The sequence below is a fragment of the Necator americanus genome, chromosome I (assembly GCF_031761385.1).
Source record: "Necator americanus strain Aroian chromosome I, whole genome shotgun sequence".
Taxonomy (NCBI): Eukaryota; Metazoa; Nematoda; class Chromadorea; order Rhabditida; family Ancylostomatidae; genus Necator; species Necator americanus.
The window spans coordinates 5,571,349-5,590,190 of NC_087371.1; the positions used below are offsets into that span (position 1 = coordinate 5,571,349).

The 18,842-nt window shown below is 37.8% G+C and overlaps 2 protein-coding genes across 3 annotated transcripts; both read right to left on the reverse strand.

Annotated features, from left to right (window-relative positions):
• Positions 1–8,334: 8,334 nt before the first annotated feature.
• On the reverse strand, positions 8,335–14,733 carry RB195_004587 (uncharacterized protein; the record flags this gene model as incomplete). Of its 2 annotated transcripts, none has more annotated exons than XM_064182503.1 (9): positions 8,335–8,364; positions 8,436–8,494; positions 8,874–8,973; positions 11,836–11,976; positions 12,572–12,697; positions 13,044–13,139; positions 13,348–13,425; positions 14,212–14,267; positions 14,619–14,733. In XM_064182503.1, 9 exons carry the CDS (start codon positions 14,731–14,733, stop codon positions 8,335–8,337), a joined length of 801 nt encoding a protein of 266 aa, XP_064033769.1. The 2 variants fall into 2 exon arrangements, with proteins under 2 accessions (XP_064033769.1, XP_064033770.1); XM_064182502.1 differs by having other exon boundaries at positions 8,436–8,545.
• A 2,675-nt stretch (positions 14,734–17,408) lies between these two features.
• On the reverse strand, positions 17,409–17,690 carry RB195_004588 (uncharacterized protein; the record flags this gene model as incomplete). The annotated part of the gene is made up of 1 exon (XM_064182504.1): positions 17,409–17,690. One exon carries the CDS (start codon positions 17,688–17,690, stop codon positions 17,409–17,411), a length of 282 nt encoding a protein of 93 aa, XP_064033771.1.
• Positions 17,691–18,842: the final 1,152 nt, after the last annotated feature.

Sequence of the window (18,842 nt, forward strand, 5' to 3'; positions counted from 1 at the left end):
AGTAGTTGCAGTCGATCCTGACTCCTTCGTACCAAACGTACTGCTAGGCAGCTACTCGCTAGAATGAACGTGATTTCAGTAAGGGAAGCACAGAATCGAGTGGATCCACGAGCTGACAAGCAAAACAAATTGATGCACAAAGAAACCCCGGCGGATATCCGACCTCTCCACAGAGAATTCTCCTTGAGGAGGGACGAATATCCACCATATCGAAGCATTCTAAGAAAATATGGATAACAACCCATATAGAGCGACACGACACGAATGTAGCAAAAGGACTGACCCGCCAAAATGGGCGGCACTATCGAACGCCACGTGACATCGATTGACTGGTTGGTCATGAGACGAAAGTGCTACTACGGTATGGTATGTAGTTACAAATCATATACTGGTTAGTTTCGTTAGTTTCTACGTCAAAATGATGCTTACGAAATGGAAGGAAGGTATAGGTCCAGTTCTTGCGGTTTTTCTAGAACTACGTACTGTGCGGGTGGACGTCTGGACAGTGTTCTGTTCCTGATTTCTCTGCGACCTCCGCGATCTGCGCACTATCCCCGGTGTTTTGACCGACGGACGTTGGCGTCGATGGATCGTGTGAACATGGTGTGAAAAAGGATAATCACACTCCGTTTAGAATTACAAGTGATGTGTCGATGGGAATAAAAATCACAATGAACTACCAATCAATCGATATCTGTTCGACAGAGACGGGAAGTGATCCGTATAAAATCGAGAATAATTCACAGGATTGGTTTCAACTAGTTTCGCCGCATGTTAGTGTGTTTTATTTGCACAAAAGAAAAAGAAGGGACTTTTGGCTTTCTTTTCATAAAAGTTTTATTTTATTTAATTTCAAGTCTTATTTTTTTTTTCATTCCACCTTTTAAAGAATGGTGATCGATACGAAACGTTTTAGTATGACAAGGATCAGAATAACAGGATTATATATAAAAGCAAGCTTCGCACGTCTTTCAAAAGAGAATAAAGACCTCCACATATACAAATGATACAGCAATATTTTATCGAATGGTTTTATCTCAAAACATCCAATAGGGAGAATACTGGTGTAATATGAGATCCAAGGGATTTCCGTGGACAAACGAACGATACAACGGATTAGTACCGTAATTAGCAGGCGGTGCCAAGAAAAGTAGGCGACGCACAACACTATTACCCTCAATGTTCATCAAAATCGACAATTTATTTTAAAAAAAACAACATGAAGGAACACTGAACTCTCTTTTTCTTTCTGAAGCATAAATCATTCAGAAGCTGTCTTCAAAATCGTAACTGAATTCAGTGAGGGAATGGATTTAGTTGAGTCAAAACTACTTGGAGCATGAGCCCGTATCCGATATAACTGTCCTTGGGAGGATAAATACAATGGAAACGAAACCATCGCTGATTTCTTTATTCCATTCGTACGATCCAATCTCATTTGATTAGTTTGCCGGCGCAAACTCGGTGCAGCAACACTTAGCCGATGAAGCTAGTCTTTGTTGCAGAAACATGTCCGGTGCTAAAACGAATGGGGACATATTTTCACCGTGTGCTGTGCGTTCTTCCGCAGGACAAATTTTTATCGGTTAGCAGTTCAACCAAGGTACATTTTCCCGCTGGAGTGCGTTTCTCCAACTGGAAGAGTTGCATCGGATATGTGCACTGGTGCAATTGCACGATGCAGTGGCTACGATTGCGGTGGGACCCTCACTCGTATCTGTATAGTCGGGTCAAAAAGACATTTATCACGAGTGTAGTTGCGGTGCATTTGCGTACTCGCTCGAAACGGCGCGGCGTGGGCAGCAGTTTGAGCTGAGTTGGGACCGTCGAGAGTAGCCGTATACGCAATTGCGTACGTGCTTCATGTCGTTTTGACCCAACTATAGTTCCAGTGGAGCTGACGGTTACGCAATTGCACCAGGTTTCATGCTGTTTTACCCTGACTACAAATGAAAATGTGTGAATTGTTTCGCTCCTTTTTACGTAGAACGATAAGTTCATATTTTAGAGAACTAAACAAATATATCGGTGTCCTTTAAGAAAGGAAAAGTGCTTTTTTGACATAATATTTGTTGTGATGGTTTATGAGGAAGAGAAAACAAGAAAAGAAAGTAATGGGACCTAGTTTACACTCACGGTCTATGTGACGAGCACCCAATTGTTTATTTGATAGTTACCAGCCGTTTTTTCTATTGTTCACATCGCCAATCATCGCCAAATCATTAAAACGTTGTGCTTATCAAGCCTCTAGGTATATTCAAGATAATGTCAAGAGGATTGGACAGAATCGAACATTCCAGCAAGATAAATCATCTGTAACATAGCAGAAATAGCATGTCAACATATCTTCTGAGCAACATGTAGAGAAATATGCATCAATCGATTCTTTGCACTTTCCGTAGCACGTGCAGCTGCCAAACAAGCAGTGTTTTGAATTCATGTTGTGAATTCGGAACGCATTTTGTCCGAAACTGCAAGCGCTGCAACTGTAAACAACTACTCCTTTTTGAAATGATTACTCGATTAGCTTTATTCCAAAAACACAAGGTAACCATAATTCAAGGTTACAAAACTAGAAAAAGGTTAGAAAAAAAAAGAAACAAAAAAAACATGACTATACCACTGGTTGGCAGCAATACTTGCAAGGAAATACAGTGCCTTAAAGTTGGGGATTTGATCATTTTCAAACTTACTTCTTTTCCATTAAACGAGAACCACACTAAGTATCAGCGACTTAACCGAACGAATGTTGCTTAAAGTCTTCTTATCAACGGAAGACAATGAGAATTATTTCTAGGAGGTTCCAATTTTACAACGGAAAACACCGCACACAACCGAAACCCGAAATACAAAATGAAAACTATCACAGAAGAGGCGACGTCGACACTTCCTAGACACAACATCCGATGATTGTGCAATTACACAATAATGTTTACGTCTAAGTTTCTCCGTCGGAAATCCGGGATGTAACGTTAGAACCAAATGTTTTTGAAGTAATAGTAACAAAGTAAGGTAAAAGTGTAAAGTAGTAACAAAAATAAAGCAGTACTAACATATTTCTTCTCCATAAATTATGTCATAATTCTTTGTTCATTCTTAACGTTTTGGCGAATTCGGCTTCTTCAGAGCCTTAAAAGATGAGGTCGAACGTAATTTATTCGAATGATAGCATAGTTTTTGCTTCAATAAAATGTAATGTTGGTAAAATAGCATACGTTAGAACATAGCACTTCATAATAATCATGAATCCAAATCCACGAATATTGCTGTGTCGCTTCCTTCGGCTTTCCAGCATTCCAACACGGCACACTGAAGGACGGGCTGTTTTTTTTTTTAAATCATTGACCCCCCTCTTTGAGTTCATTAACCGAACGAAAGATTCACATTACGCGCAAGAACAGAGTCACTTCGGCTAAGATTGAATCTCTGGCGGAAATCACGCTGAACCGCTGTTACCGACTACTACTATAGTAGGGCCAAAACGACATGAAACGCGATGCGGTTGCGTAGGCGGTTAAAATCATGAACATCGTGGGACCTCGATTTTAACCGCCTACGGCTTAGTCGAATTGCAGCGACGAATGGTGTTAGAGAGGGTCCCGGCTCGATCCTAACCGCTACGCTCCACCGCGTCGCTTCAAGCGCCGCCGCTTACGCAACCGCACAGAGCGTCATGCCGTTTTGACCCTGCCATAGATTTCTAACTTTCTAGAGTATAATACGCGAGTACGCTTTTCTCTAGTGTCAACGGTTTCATGATCCATGATGTGTATAATCAATATGACGGTTCTCGCTTCGCGTCCAGAAAAAAATGGAAAAAAGTGTCAAAAGGAGCCTCTCTCACTACTTTCGCTCCCTATTTTTCCGGAATTTATGAATCATCCGTGTATCATCAGTGTCGTCGACTCATATGCACAGCTTATTTTGGACACGAATCCAGTGCTAACGAATTTTCAATGCATTAAGGAAGGAAATTTTGCTCAAAATGTCTTCGTTTTTTAGTTGTATGTGCTTTCCAAACTACAAAGGGTATTTATTTGTTTTCCAAACTACATAGTGTATTTATTTTTATTTATTTTATTTACTTGATTTATTTTATTTGAGGACGCATCCCACAATTCAAAAGATAATTTTAAACCCAATAGAAAGTAATTTTGCCATGTTACAAGGCACAGCAGCTGTTTTGCTGAGCTGACGACCGCGACGCGTCTGCCGCAACTCACCCCCTTCTCACCGTGACGCGCGCTCGCACGTCACTCTGACCTGCCCCGATTGAAAGCGTATCGCTGACATCCAGGCTAACATAAGTACCGGCGGCTATTCACTTCGTGTTGTCTCGTGGAATTAGGGTACGTATGACCGGCGGAGACATTCCGCGTCTTCTCCTTACGTCCTGCACTCATCTGGAACAAGCAAACTAATAAACATAGGCTTGCTAACCTTAGGGATGACCCCATCAAAGAAAAGGTGATATGGGGTTGAAATATGTATTAACAAAATGGCATGCACTTTTAAGTAAATTGTTTTCTAATTTATTCGGTTATTCCGACAATTCACACTATTTTCCTTTACAAATTCCTTTATAACTGTATAGTTCGTTGAGTCTTTACGGTCAGAAGAGCATCTAAGACGGCTGTCCTCGTCCCCATGAACGAATGGAACTTGGCTTCGTCGAAGTATGTTTGCGTATTCGCCGGGATATCCGCTGAACACGTAAGGAGTCGGTGGAATTCGCGGAGAATTCGCTGGGACCCTCTTTACCGTACATGGTATTTAACGGAATGGCAAGCTTGTATTTGAGCCGTAAATGTGGAAGCGCATTCCGAGAACCATATTTGAACCCAAAACAGAAATAAAATAAGAATTCCAATTACCACCTCAAACTACATCGAATATTGAGGCTAAGAGGAAGGGGAATTTTAAGCGGAACGAAATTTCTCAACAGCTTCAACTTGAACTGGTTTGACAGATCGTTTATATGTATTTCAAGGATATTTCCTGCGTCCACTCATGGATTAATGGATTTTAGATTTCGAATTTTTCTTGGAATTATTTTAATTTTATTTTTTGAAAAATGATATCAATTCACCATGCTTCTTGCGCTCTTAGGAGCCGAATTTTGTTTATCTCTAAAATTTCTCTAAAATTAAAAATGGCTTGTCAATCTTCCATGAGCGGCACACTAGTTTCTGATCGCCCACTATTCCAGCACTGATCTGTGAATTATAATCAAACTTCCCCAGTGAGAATTTGATGAAAAAATTTGAAAATATTTCATCTATTTATCTCAAAACTATTGGATTATTATATATTATCGTTTTTATAGATGTCTTTATGTCCTTTTCATATGTCCCTATATGTTTTTGTATGTTTATATGATTAGTATATTATCATTATTATATATTTTATTTATTCATTTTATTTATTGCTATTCTATTCTAACACATCAATTTTTGTTTTTTCTTATGAAAGCCGAAACCAAAATTCTCGTGGAAAGTTTTTGGGATAATAATTCCGTTCATAAAAAGGAGAAGTTTAGAAAATTCAAGGATTGAGTAAGATATAAAAAATGTCAAATAATACAAATAATTCGTCCATGAATCAGCAATTATGAGCTTCTAGGGTAGAAAAAATGCCTCATCGTGATTTTTTCTTTTCTTCAGACTTGAATTGATCCTTCTCTAGACTTTAGATCCCAAGATCAGTTCATATGCAAAGAAAATCTGTGATTCGCGTGGTTTTTGACATCATTTTTGGTGGTTTTTTTTTTCGCGTGATTTTTCTTTGTTCCTCGTACATACTTGGATACTGTATACTGGACACTGTTGCTTATATCTTTTTAGGTTATCGTAAACAGGTTAAGGTAAACAAACTGTGTGGGAGCCGCAAAGTCTGTTCGTCTGGTATCAAAGCTTTCCCGCACACTACGGAGCACAAAGAGTTCCGTAGTGTGACCCATTAGGGGCGGCGTTGTAAAAAAAAAAAGAGAAGTGAATAGCACTTAATTACGGATAATCCTCTTACGCATATCAAGCAGATAAGAATCGTAGTTTATGGATTCTGGTGTAACATATGCGAACGAGGACTCATACTAGGAATAGATACGGGAAAAAAACCTACCAACTACGGGACAACTTACCGTACGGGGACCCTAACCTCCGCGAAAACACTTTCTTCCCCTTCTCCTTCACTGTTTTTTTTAATTCTTACAGTGCTAAAAATGATGTTTTATTCAGAATTCCTCCTGATTTTCCCCGTAGTATAAACTTTCTGCTCAAATCTGATTTTTTAACGTTTACAAAGAAAATTTGAAAGCACAAGCATAATAAATTAGTTCCAAAACAAGTAAGCACAACCACCGTATTGAATTTAAACACCGATTTCGAAAATAAAACTTTGTTTTATTGTTCTTTCTTAGTTTTTCTAATGTTCAAGTTATAGTTCTTATAGTAATTTTTTTGGCTTTTTTTTCGAAAAAAATTTTATTGGACTATTAAAAATTTGAGTGAAAATGAAATATGGAAAATGGAGAAGAAATTTCGAATGCGGAAGGTCCTTTGCGGATTTTTTTTTAAATTTTCAACTTTTTTTTTGTAATTTTTGAAAACGATCATCACGATTCGATATAGAATTTCAGGTCTTAAGCAATTCTTTCAAGAGGAAATTTAGATTTTAGCGTAATAACAGCCTTATGAGAAGAGTGTTTCTTGTATTTGGACATAAATACCACCGCAATTAATATATTATCATCAAAACAGGAAAATTGATGTGATCCTGATTTTCAGGCACGACATTTCTCGTTGTTATCGGAGATACGTAATCGAGAACATTTGAAAGGAGAAATTATGTATTTAATCGAGGAAACTGAGAGAAAACTTAGGAAACAAGTGATAAAAGAGTAATGTAACATTGGACATTGGCATCCGGGCCTTATTTGCAGCAATTTTTTGTTTCCTTTAAATTATAGCTCGCATTTTTATTTTACTTTCTTCTTACTCTTCGATCATTTTATTTTCCCTATTTTTACTCATTTTTCCCTCGATTTTAATCTACTATTCTTATTTTTGTTTTTTTAACCACTATTTTAGCTTGGATCTGCCTCCTTTCAGTACCGAGAACCACTGGGAGCATGAACTTGAAATATGTAGATCGTCTAAGAAGACGCGAAATGATCCATCCCTTTTGTCATTTTTAGCCTCTGCCTTGGTTTTTATGGATTTTACGTTGAGAGATTTTTGACCTCCAACAGATTTTTGGATGAATGATAAATGAATAAATGAGGGAAATGAACGTATACCTATGGGTTCGTTTCCCTCATCTACCCGAAAATCTGTTTGATCGAGTGTACAATACATGAAAATGCATTTAAAAGAAAGTGAAAAATCCAAAACCAAAAAATATCTGAGAAGAAAGAACAAATACTCTAATAAGTCCATATAATGAGTTGACTTTGGTTATGTTTCTAGAAGATTTACTATATTTCTTCACAGATTTAATTAACATGATCGAGCAATTCATTACGTTCTTCAAATCTGTGAAGACATATAGTGAATCTCCTAGAAACATAGCCTAAGTCAACTTATTACATGGACTTACTGGTGTATGTATGCTTCTCCTCAGGGCAAGCAATCCTTGAATTTTTTTCTGCTACAACCTCGTAAATGTATTTACTGCGCTAAATGTTGGATTACTCCATACATACCTAGTGTATCCTACACTTAAATTAAAAAAAAATCAGTTGACGTAAGCTGAGAAATAAGCAAAATTTTCAGTTTAAAACGCCATTTTCGCCATTTTCTACAACACTTCTTCGCATTTCTTGTGATTTTTTGATGCTCCTCTTCCAAATTTCTCCCATCAGAGTTTAATTTATGGAGTTAAAAAAATTATTTATGGAATGATGCAGCGATTTGTTTTTCTTTTTGCTCAAATGTAACGTATCGAGTATATCTACATATCTATGGTAAATCTATCCTTTCACTCCATAAACACAGCAGATTCCCAAGATATGAAAATAACTTGGCATTGCTAAATGCCAAAGATTCAACGCATGTCAACATTTCCCGGATTCGCGGAACGAGATAAAGAGTGAGGAGGAGATGCAGGTCTGGGGAGGAAGCGTCCATGAATCCATGAGAGTGTAAACATTATTGATAGCAAATTCTGTCCAAGAGTGCATAGTCAGTGGTGTAATTCCATGGGATCGGGGAAAAAAGAAAATTCTGGAAATTTATTTCATATTTACATTGCACATAACACATTAAAGAATCAATTATTGATCATTTTCTAAGTTAAATGAGAGATTCTTTTCACAAATTCCATTTGATGAAAGCCTCAATTGGTGTCTTCGAATGCGACGTAGTCCTGTAATTACAGTACACCCTACACTCTGTACATATGGTATGTACGTTGAATAGTTTTGTAAAGAAACTTACTATTAAAAATACCGTTGAAAGTAGTAACGCTTTTCCTTGCACCGACATATCAACGGGAACTGGAAGATGTAATCGGTGGGAAAAAAATCTCGTTGATTGCATAAAAAAATCTAAAGAACAACAACTAGGGCAAGAGAAAAAGAGAGAAAATTTTCACTACGCTCCGCTAAAAAAAAAAAACTTAAAATATAATTTTGAACTTCAGATTGTTATACTCGTTCTTATCAATCCATGAAATATGTACCTAGGAATTTAATCATGCGCAGGAAAGATTACAAAAATCCATTGCGGAACTAATTTTATCCCTACATTTGGACAGAATAGATTAAAAACTTTAGCAGTAGGTTATTATCATGTTTTTTGTTACTTCGAGAGATTTTTGTCTAATTGATAAGAAGTAATTTTTCCACTGATCTATGTTCAAATCTAAAAACTCACATTTCACATGAAAAACATCGGCATTGGTGAATAATTCCTTGAAAACACCGCCGAATTTCTTGATTATAACGCCAACTTGTTCGCCATCATTTGAATGAATCTGCAAAAAAAAAACATTTAGCGCTGACATTCCAATCGACCCTGTGCTCCACTTTTCACCAACATTTTGTTCGCTTTTATTTTGAATTATCATTTTCTCCCACGATTTTATTCTATTGAAAAATAGGAAAGTTTTGGTCTTACAACTAAATCGTGGGGAATGAAGGAAAACGTTTGAAATGAGGATTACATAGATTTTATCCCATAAAGTTAATCAATATGAAGATGTTGATTAACTTATTTCGGATGGTAGAGGAGGCATGATATCGGAAACCTCTTACTGTTTATTTTGAGGATAAGAATGTTTATACTTGAGCGATTATCGGACAAGCGAGGTCCGCACGACGTTCAAAGGCAGCATACCACGGAACTGAAGATGTTGCGATTTCTACACAAAAAGATAGAGTTGGAAGTGTACATCATGGGCACGGGCGCGGTCACGGGCATTTCCCCTAACGGTCCTAAAAATGGCGTAAGAATGGCCCCGGCGGTCGAATTTTCCTACGAGGCACCCATTAACGTCTCACGTCCGCAGACGCAGGCGTAAACATTACCTGTGTCAGTGAGCGGACACCCAATGAGCTGCTGATGCTACATCTCCTGCTTGCTCACTGCACTGCATCGTTAATTTCGTGGTTTACCTCCTTTTAAGTTAGTAACGAACTACCTTTGTCTTAGCCTACCTTTACTCATCGTGGTTGAAGCTTAAGGAAAGAATGAGTAAAAATTCGAACTATGTTTGTGTTTTGATGCACGAAATAGTACTAAAAATACTTAAAATTGTTCGCAGTCAGCTCAGAAGTCATTGTACCAAGAAACATTTAATTTATCTATGATGCATGTCCTTATTGGGAATTCCAGAAGCCCTCTCTGCTATGCTAGACGTGGGAGTCATCCGATGGAGGTACCGTAATGAAATTGACCACATCATCATCTGTAAAAGGTTTTACTTGACGATAGTCGTTGTAACAAAGCTTCATGCGGGATCAGATCGTAGCCTCCTTTAAGGAAGTTGTTTCTTCACACATAGAGGAAAACAAGCCGCGAAGTTCACAAAGCGAACTCCCAGAACCATAGACTGGGGGCTCTTAGCTTCGATTGGCGGCTTTTGGGAAGATACCGTCATGGACAACATTGACGATCGAATATGAGCAGCTTGTAGAACATTTTCACGGAGGTGAGAGGAAAGCGATGCGTTTTAAATTTACAAAGTGACTACTTTCCATAGAAGCTCTTGAGCTAGTATGACAGCGTTGAGCTGCACCAGCCGCAGGCAACCACGAACTCACGTCCAAACTCGCGAGACCAAAGAGAGAAGACAATAGCATTTGCTAAAGCAGAGGAGGTGGAACTTTACCAACCGTAAAACAAAAAAGACCGCGCTCCGAAACTCAGACTCGAAACCCACGACTGCTGCTCAGACGTTTCAACAACGACGGCCACTTGCCTCCTCACCATCTGAGTGAAGACGGATATCCCAGAGGTCATCCTTCACGTCCAAATCCACTCAGAACATCTGAAGAGCCTGGCGCCACTTCTTATCAAATCTCTGCCGAGGTTCTTCACTAGTTACCTGTCAGGATGCAATGTTCCCAATCGATGGAATACCAGCAAAACCGTGATGTTATATAGGATGGTGTTCCACATGACACCCGCAACTAGCTCTGACTACTAAAGCGTGCCTACTCGATAAAAGAAGATACCCCTGAGCTATACAGCAACTTCTGGCCAAAATTTTTACAGTGTTAGAATCGACGTAAAAAGAGACAGGGTGACAGAATCTCACCCAAAATATTCAGGGCCACTCCGAACGCGATGCGAGGATTTGATTGGACTAAGATGGGAGTGGAAGTTGAATGCCGGCAGTTACACCATCTTCGCATCGCTGATGATATCCAACCCTTCGTTCTGATAATATCAATAATCAACCAGGCGGAACGAATGCTGGTCGGATTTGAGCGTGTTAGAAAGATCGATTTTCAGCTGAAGCTGGATGAGACGGTGTTCATGGGTAGGGGCTTCTGATGCATTATTCACGCTTTGTGGAACGATTATATCCGAGTGCTCTAGCTATTTATATCCAAGTCGGTAAATTAACATTATGAACGATCTGACCCCCAATTGTGCAGGAGGGAACGAGCGGTATTGGGACCAGACAATAGTATCGAATATAGAGTAAAGGAGACTAGGAACATCCGTCTCCGTGCTCAACAGCACCGTTCTTTCTGCTTTGTTCTATGCTTCGGAAACCTGGGCATTTCGCAAGCAGGAGAAAAATGCGATCAGTGTCGTAGAACGCTCAATTGAAAGCATGATGCAAGGAGTATCTGCTATGCACAAGTGAAACGGGATTCGAAATTCAGTCCTTCACCAACGATCGAAGATAAGAGACGCCACCACATTTGCCAAGGAGAGTAGAACTGATCAACGACAATGACTAGGCGAGAGCTGTAAGCGACTGGATACCACGTGATATCAAAAGCATTACAGGAAGACCGCCGAACCAATGCTCAAACCTCCTCACAAAGTCCTTCAAAGAAAAATATCTCCTCTAGTCCCATGTGAGAAGAGATGGAGACAAATGAGAAGCACTAGTGGTGACTGCTAGAGCAAATCGATGAGCAACGGGAATACAGGAAAAATGCATGTGATAAGTGATTTAATTATTATTAGTTCGAGTAGTGAGTTACATCGTTGGTTAAACGAGATCACTTGAGCCTGCCTTCACACCTTTCTTCGGACTATTAAAGAAAAGTGAGCGTTGTTACGCTCGTTACTCTTAAACTATACCCCTATCCTTATCTATTCGTAAAGAGGTAGGAACATCGACAATTTTCGTAATACAATGCTGCTTTCAACATACCGTAAATACTTTCCTAGGCGAGCAACAGGTGCAGCAACCCATACCGCAGTATGACGGACCAACAACGTTTGCGATACGTTCATTTCCATCAAACACATCAAATTTCAATTTCGTTCCACAGGTTTGATCTACAGAACCAATCTAAATGCAATATCAAATTCTTACAATACATACATTCTTCCACATTTTTTTTTCAACGAAGATAACACAAAAATAACACATTTTGAGAGGTCTCTTTTACGCTGCGTCTAGATCGGAGTTAATGCGCGGGGCTGCCATGTCTGTTTCGCTGCCCGCAGAGTTCGTGGCCGTGTGGGCCTGCGGTTTTGCTGCTCTGCGGCTTTGGTGGTTATTGACTGACTGTTCATAACAGTGCGCTCAATAACCACCAAAACCACGGAGCCGCTAAATCGCGCGCCCGCGCGGCTTTGAACTCTGCGGGCAGCTTTTATCTTCCATCACATGTTGTTCCTTACGGGCAATGTTGACGACAGCGGAGGGAAAACAGGCCGATTACTTGATACCGTAATATGATATATGACCATTAATATTAACAATAGCAAAAATAAATAACAAAAAATAATGGATAATAACAATATTAATCTGTAATAGGGTTGTACGATGACAAATGATATAAGTCTTATAGAAAAGAGTGTTATAGGAAAAGGTAATAGAGAAAAAAATAATAATAGAACTAACGATAATAGCAATGATGTTGATAATAATGGTAACTTGCCTCATTTCCAGGTGGTGACTCCACGGATATAAATTCTTTGCAACAATTACAACAGGCACATAATTTTGCGAATTCGTTACTGATACAACAACAAAATTTGCATTTGCGTTTAATGCTTAAGATTTCCTAAACTGATTTTTTTCATCTATTTTATGGAATGTACTTTACAGGATAAAAATATTGGAAACCAACTATAACAAAGGGGAAATATGTGAAAAATATTTGTAAAAATGTAAAAATATTGAAATATGCTACTGAGGAAAATAGAAAGAAGTTCTTTGAACTATAGTATCTAGTAATCAAAAGTTTCCTACTCTTCAAAAACAATAATAATGGGAATAAATAATGATTACGTAAATGACGTAAATAATAAAGCAGCTCGAACTTTTCGAGACATTAATAATATATCGAAAGAGATCCGTTAGTCATTTAGAAATAGAAGAAGTGGCTTCAATTTCAAACCGGGACCTACTTTCCCGTTATTGTCGATAACATGCATAATAAATCCGTGACGCTTTCCCATACAACATCGGATTAAACAAGGTGATTTTTCATATGCGAAGAATAGCTGTGGAAATAAATTTCAGCCTTTGGAAAACAATTTTATATTAAACCTTTCTTTTTCGCTAAATTCTAGATTTAATCCTGAATTTCAGGGAAACATTATGATGGATTTTTTCTAGAACTCAGACAGGCTTATTAGTGAAGTGGAATTCATTGCCGTTACGTGACTTTGGAAGTCAATGATAGAAAAAAATTTGGAATTTAGTGCCAACCTGATCTCCTGTAGGAGCGCGTACATCATATCGATTGTTCATATCAATACTTGTGAACACTTCCAGAAGATCTACACGCTGCAATTTGAAAAAAAATATATATATTTGAAAAAATTCTATTCTATGTTTATGACGTTCAAAGTAGAGAGAGCTATTTTCAACTCCAATTTCCCTATTTTTTCCTATTTCTTGGAATTTTTTTTTCACAAGAAACGTTTATCGCATACATGTAGCTTTCAATAAAATTCTCCAACACAACGAATGATGAAAAAATTGATGCGCTTAAAATACTCCGATTGAACTCTACACGATCTTCTAGAGATTTAAAATTTTACCTTAGATCTGTCATTCGTCCAGCAAGGTACAAAAAACGTTTTCTCAATACAGCTATAAAGAAAAGAAGAAAAACATTAGCGGAACCAGAGCGTTTCTGGGATCCTCAGTAGAAAAATTAGGAAAAGATAGTGGAAAGAAGCCAAGAATGACCTGACCCCGTATCCACTACACCTACCCTTGGGTGAACTAACATGATGGTAATAAAATGGGACCCATTTGGAAAAAAATACATATTTTTCAAAGAGGGATAATATCCACCGGTGTTATCCAATACTATTTAGTCAGTGCAACGAGAGTTTGCTGCGGGACCTAATAGTTCGTTGCAGAACCATTTCCAGTGTTAAAACCAATGGAAACGTATTCCCGCCACGTTTTGTCCATGGACGAATTTTAATTGTACGGCTTTGTAACCAGGGCACATTTTATCGCCAGAGCGCATTAAGCCAGCTGGAAGAATTTTATTACCGAATAGGGGCTTTGGTTCATTTCATTGATGATTTTAACACTTGAACACATCTCCTTACTTACCTGTGTCACAACTAATCCGGTTACTGTATCGAGAACTTCTATTCCTTCTTTTTCACCTGAAATCATCAGGGAATTCTTGAGAGAATAGGTGGTTATAAAGCGAAGGCTAACAGAATAGTTTTGGTAGAGACCCAAAGGTTCCAAGTACAGGTCACAGGAGTTAAATTAGTTTATGCAAACACAAGGATCATAAGTTACAGTATATCACAACAAATTATTATACAGTAAGTCACTACCACATTACAGTAAGTGAGAACTATGAATCTTCTTGAATTCTATGAATTTTTAGATCCAAGTTATTGCCAGACATCTTTTTGTGCACTTGAATATCTCAGTGTTAAACCATCCGCCCCAATTTCATCACGAGAAATAATAAAAATTAGAAAAAACACGGATCAAAAACTCACTCGTGTCACATCTGCTCCTTATCGATCGCCGTCTAACATCCTCTGATTCTCCTGATATCGTAGTAGGTCCTGGCTGTGTGCTTATGAAGGACGAACTCTCGGATTCTTCAAACATTCAACCGGGTGTGGTGACGTTAACAAGTAGAAATGAACATCTCTTGTTTATACTATTGGTTACTGTAATCATGCTGTATAATAATAGGGTCTATCTGTGTTTATCCGCGCCCAATTGTCTCATAGTTTCTTTGGCGGGGCGCGTGAAGAGCAGTCGGTGAGAGGTTCTGAATTATGTTGAAGGATCGATCGCAGGTTCGAATCCGCCCTAGTGCTCATCAAGTCTTTCACATCCCTCCGGGGACGATAAATTGGTACCAGACTTGTCTGGGAGGATAAAAACACTGACTTGAGACATCGGCTAGTCCCTGTATGGACCAGGTTACACGTTCGTGATCCTCGAACGATTCTGAATTGAAGTGAACGTGGGGGCGCATCCCAAGCGGATTGATTAACGCCAGAAACTTTATCCTTTATCCTTTTTGTCGTTCCAAGGATAATTATAATTGATGTGTACAGCACTTAGTGGTCATTTCAACGAACGGCTCATCACCTTATCGTTTACAGTGTTTGTTTTTTTTTGCCAAACAATTGTAATGTTGGGATTCCGTATATGTTTATCAGTCTTAGCAAAGAATAGGAATAAGGGAACGAGACCGACGTCATGCTGATAACAGCGCTGACGGGGCTCGATGTAAGCCGTTCCAAAGTACCTATATTCTTAACTTATCAAATCATTCTTTTCTTTTCTACTTTTTTTTCAAACCAAAGAAGCTAATCAGGTGAGGTGGGGCCGCATGCATTAGAAACTGCAGAAGAAAGAAATGGGAAAATTCTGCAAAGTTCCCACTAATATAATATATACTGTAATAATAATAATGTACAATAATGAAAATAATATTATATAATAATAATAAATATATTATAATATAGTGTAATATAAGAGTATAAATATTGAGTAATTTTTGTGCTTAATTAGCGGAGCCCACTTTAAACCAAAAAAAAATTATCCAAGCCCCTCTTTCTGTTTCTTTTCTTCTTCTTTTGTTTCTGGATTCTATTTCGTTTTTTTCTTTAACACGCCTTGTTTTGAACACTACTTACGAAACGCTGCATCAAATAAAACAAAAATCCGTGGATGACCTTGGTTCTTGTTTCATTTCGCTCACGAGCATTTTAGATCCTCGATAGCATAATTTTGGGATTTTTTTCCTCTCATTAACAAAACCATGCAATTCGTTGTCGTCAAAGTGTCACATCGTAAGAAAAAAGTCATTGCAAACAATTTGTAAGGCATAAAATACTAAATACAAGAAATTCCGTAGTCAAACTCAACTTCAACTCGACTTTACTAGATTACTGTACATAGTGTTGTTTGAAATTTTGCAAAGTTAATGACTGATCATGCTAATCCATTTATCAGTGTACTGGTATCATCCGACGTCATTCAGTAAAAATTGTTATATCATTTTTGGTGATATCATTTCATCAATTTTTTGTTTTACGGCTCTTAAGATCTGTAAACCATTTTTTCCCGGATTTCACAATGGATTTGACAGCTATGAGAAAAAATTGCTGATATAGTGATACCAAATGAGGATAGCCACTAAATAAATAGTGTCAATCATGTACAGTATTCGCGTCATTCCTGTCCTCTCCCTAGAAGGATGCTTCTTCTCTTCAGGATGTGCTCTAGCCGTGGTCACAAACGTGAGTGAGTATAGCGTAGTGGTAAGTGATCTCCATCATGACTTGTCGGTCCATGGTTCGACCCCGTCTGACGCCAACCAACTTTTTCCTCCTTGGATAGTCAATAGATAGACATTAGATGTGTACGGGAGGATGAGGATACGGATCTGATCCAAAGATAGCACCTTCTAAGTCATTGTACAAGCCGTACAACGCTTTCCACCCAGTTCGATTTCGATAAAATTTACAAAATTCCAAACAACACTATGGAGAGTAATTAAATAACGTCGAGTTGCAGATGAGTTCAGCCACAGAATTTTTTGTATAATTTTGTGCCCTGCAGTTCCCTTACAAGGACTTGCATTCCTTTAACGAACTGATATTTTGGCGACCATGAATCCGTAAAAAACAAGGTCCGTTTACACTGATACAGGAAAGATAAACGGAATCACCCTCTTCCCCACAATCTACGCTTCCCGTATAGGTGTTACCCTCCTGAAACCCGTTCCACCCCAGATTCGTGGGGTGATACCTTTAAGTCGAACAGTAACTCCGAGCCTATAGGGATTGATCAAACCCGAGCGGTTTGCCCTTTTGAAAAATTCTTCTTCTTCCTTTTATTTTCTAATGGTTATCAACAGATCCATTTTGAACTAATACATAGACAATAAACAATAATGTTTGCGTTCTAAACTTTTTTTTTAGTAATTATGCTTTGTCATCTCTTAGTTCCTAAGAAGTCCTATTCAATTTTTGTGAGAAAAAAATCTAAAATTCGTAACAGATGGAGTCTAGTCCTCACTTCACAAAATATTGTTAGTTTCAAAATTCCGATCAATTCCACTTCTTATGCTTAAAATGATTTTTAAACCAAATTTCTTAGCACTTTTTATGTCACTTTTCCATTTTAAAAGAAAACCACAAGATGTTCAAATATTAAAATGAGTCAAAATCCATGAAAAGGTCCAGAAAATCAACACAGATTTGGTTTGCGTTCAGTAGATTTCTCGAGAGCTTACGGGGATTTTTGCAGTTTTTCGTGTACAACTACTGAAGTGCAACATATTCAGGTGCAAAAGAAAAAGAAGAAGATAATAATAATAATAACAATAATAATAATACTAATAATAATGATAATAATAATAGTAATGATAATAACAATAATAATATTAATAGTAATAATAACAATAGGAATAATAACAATAAAAGTAGTAATAATAATAGTAATAATAATAATAATAATAATAATAATAATAATAATAATAATAATAATAATAATAATAATAATAATAATAATAATAATAATAATAATAATAATAATAGTTCCATGAAATCCACCTGGATTTTAGATCAAAAATTGCCCACGGTGGCTCCCTCCTCGAAGACATATGTAGATTTGTTGAAAAAATTACACAGGATTTTGCTATTTCTTCGCGCACAACTGCGAAATACTGTGGCTGCTTCAAGTGCAGAAAATAATTTATTTATTTAACTAAGTAGCCACCTAATTAGGTAAATACTTAGTCAGAAATAACGAGTTGTCCGAGGTAATAAATCCTATGCGTTGGCTCATCGATCGGCGGCGCTAGGTGCAGACACCAGCATGGCATCAGGATAGGCATGCTATAAATTTATAAATAGAGCCTATAAATATCTAATGATTCATGTCTCTTCGTTTGATCCATCGAGACCGTAGAGCGTTATCGATCCATTGACTATTGATCCTAATCGTTTTCAATTTTTCTCTTCTTTTTCCAGTGATTTTTGAGTTCTTTTTTTCGGGGAACATTTCATAAATGAATAGTTATTGCTGCTGTATTCATAGAATGTTCAAGGCATCTTGTTGGAGGAAGAGGTGGGAGGGTTGCGTTGACTTTAGTTCTTACTTTACTTGTGAGAAATAATTTATTTTTTATTTTTACAATTTTCCTTCTATCAAATTTGATGTGCTTATTTTTTTATAGCCCGCAACCCTGTTGTATTCTTTTACCGTTGCTACAACTCAGTTGATCTTGAAGGGACGACATTTACTTTTTTTCCAGGAGAAAACAATTTTTACCAATATTAATGCGCTAAATATTCAAATTTATGCGATCCTAAAAATATTTTTTAACATTTTTAAACTTTTCTCTATTGATTTCTATTCCTTGTGGGGTCCTCTCGTCGAAATTACCTTCGGTGCCCTGTATTTATCCTGTATTACAGCAACATCCATGGAAAATAACTGAAAAAGGAGAGGTACGTACCCTAATTATCCTGTTAATTACGATTTTAATGAATTTCTCTCCATCATCACGTGATTGTTTGTGCCATCCGTGCAATCCGAGAGCGTGAAGGGTTTCATGAACCATGATGCCTGGGTGCATGCCGTCTATGTTAAAAATAGTTAGGAACTCAAGGCAGTCGCAGGTAGCGCAGTCGAAAGTGATCCGCTGTGGTCGCATGGTCGATGGTTCGAAACCGTCTTAATGCCAACCAAGC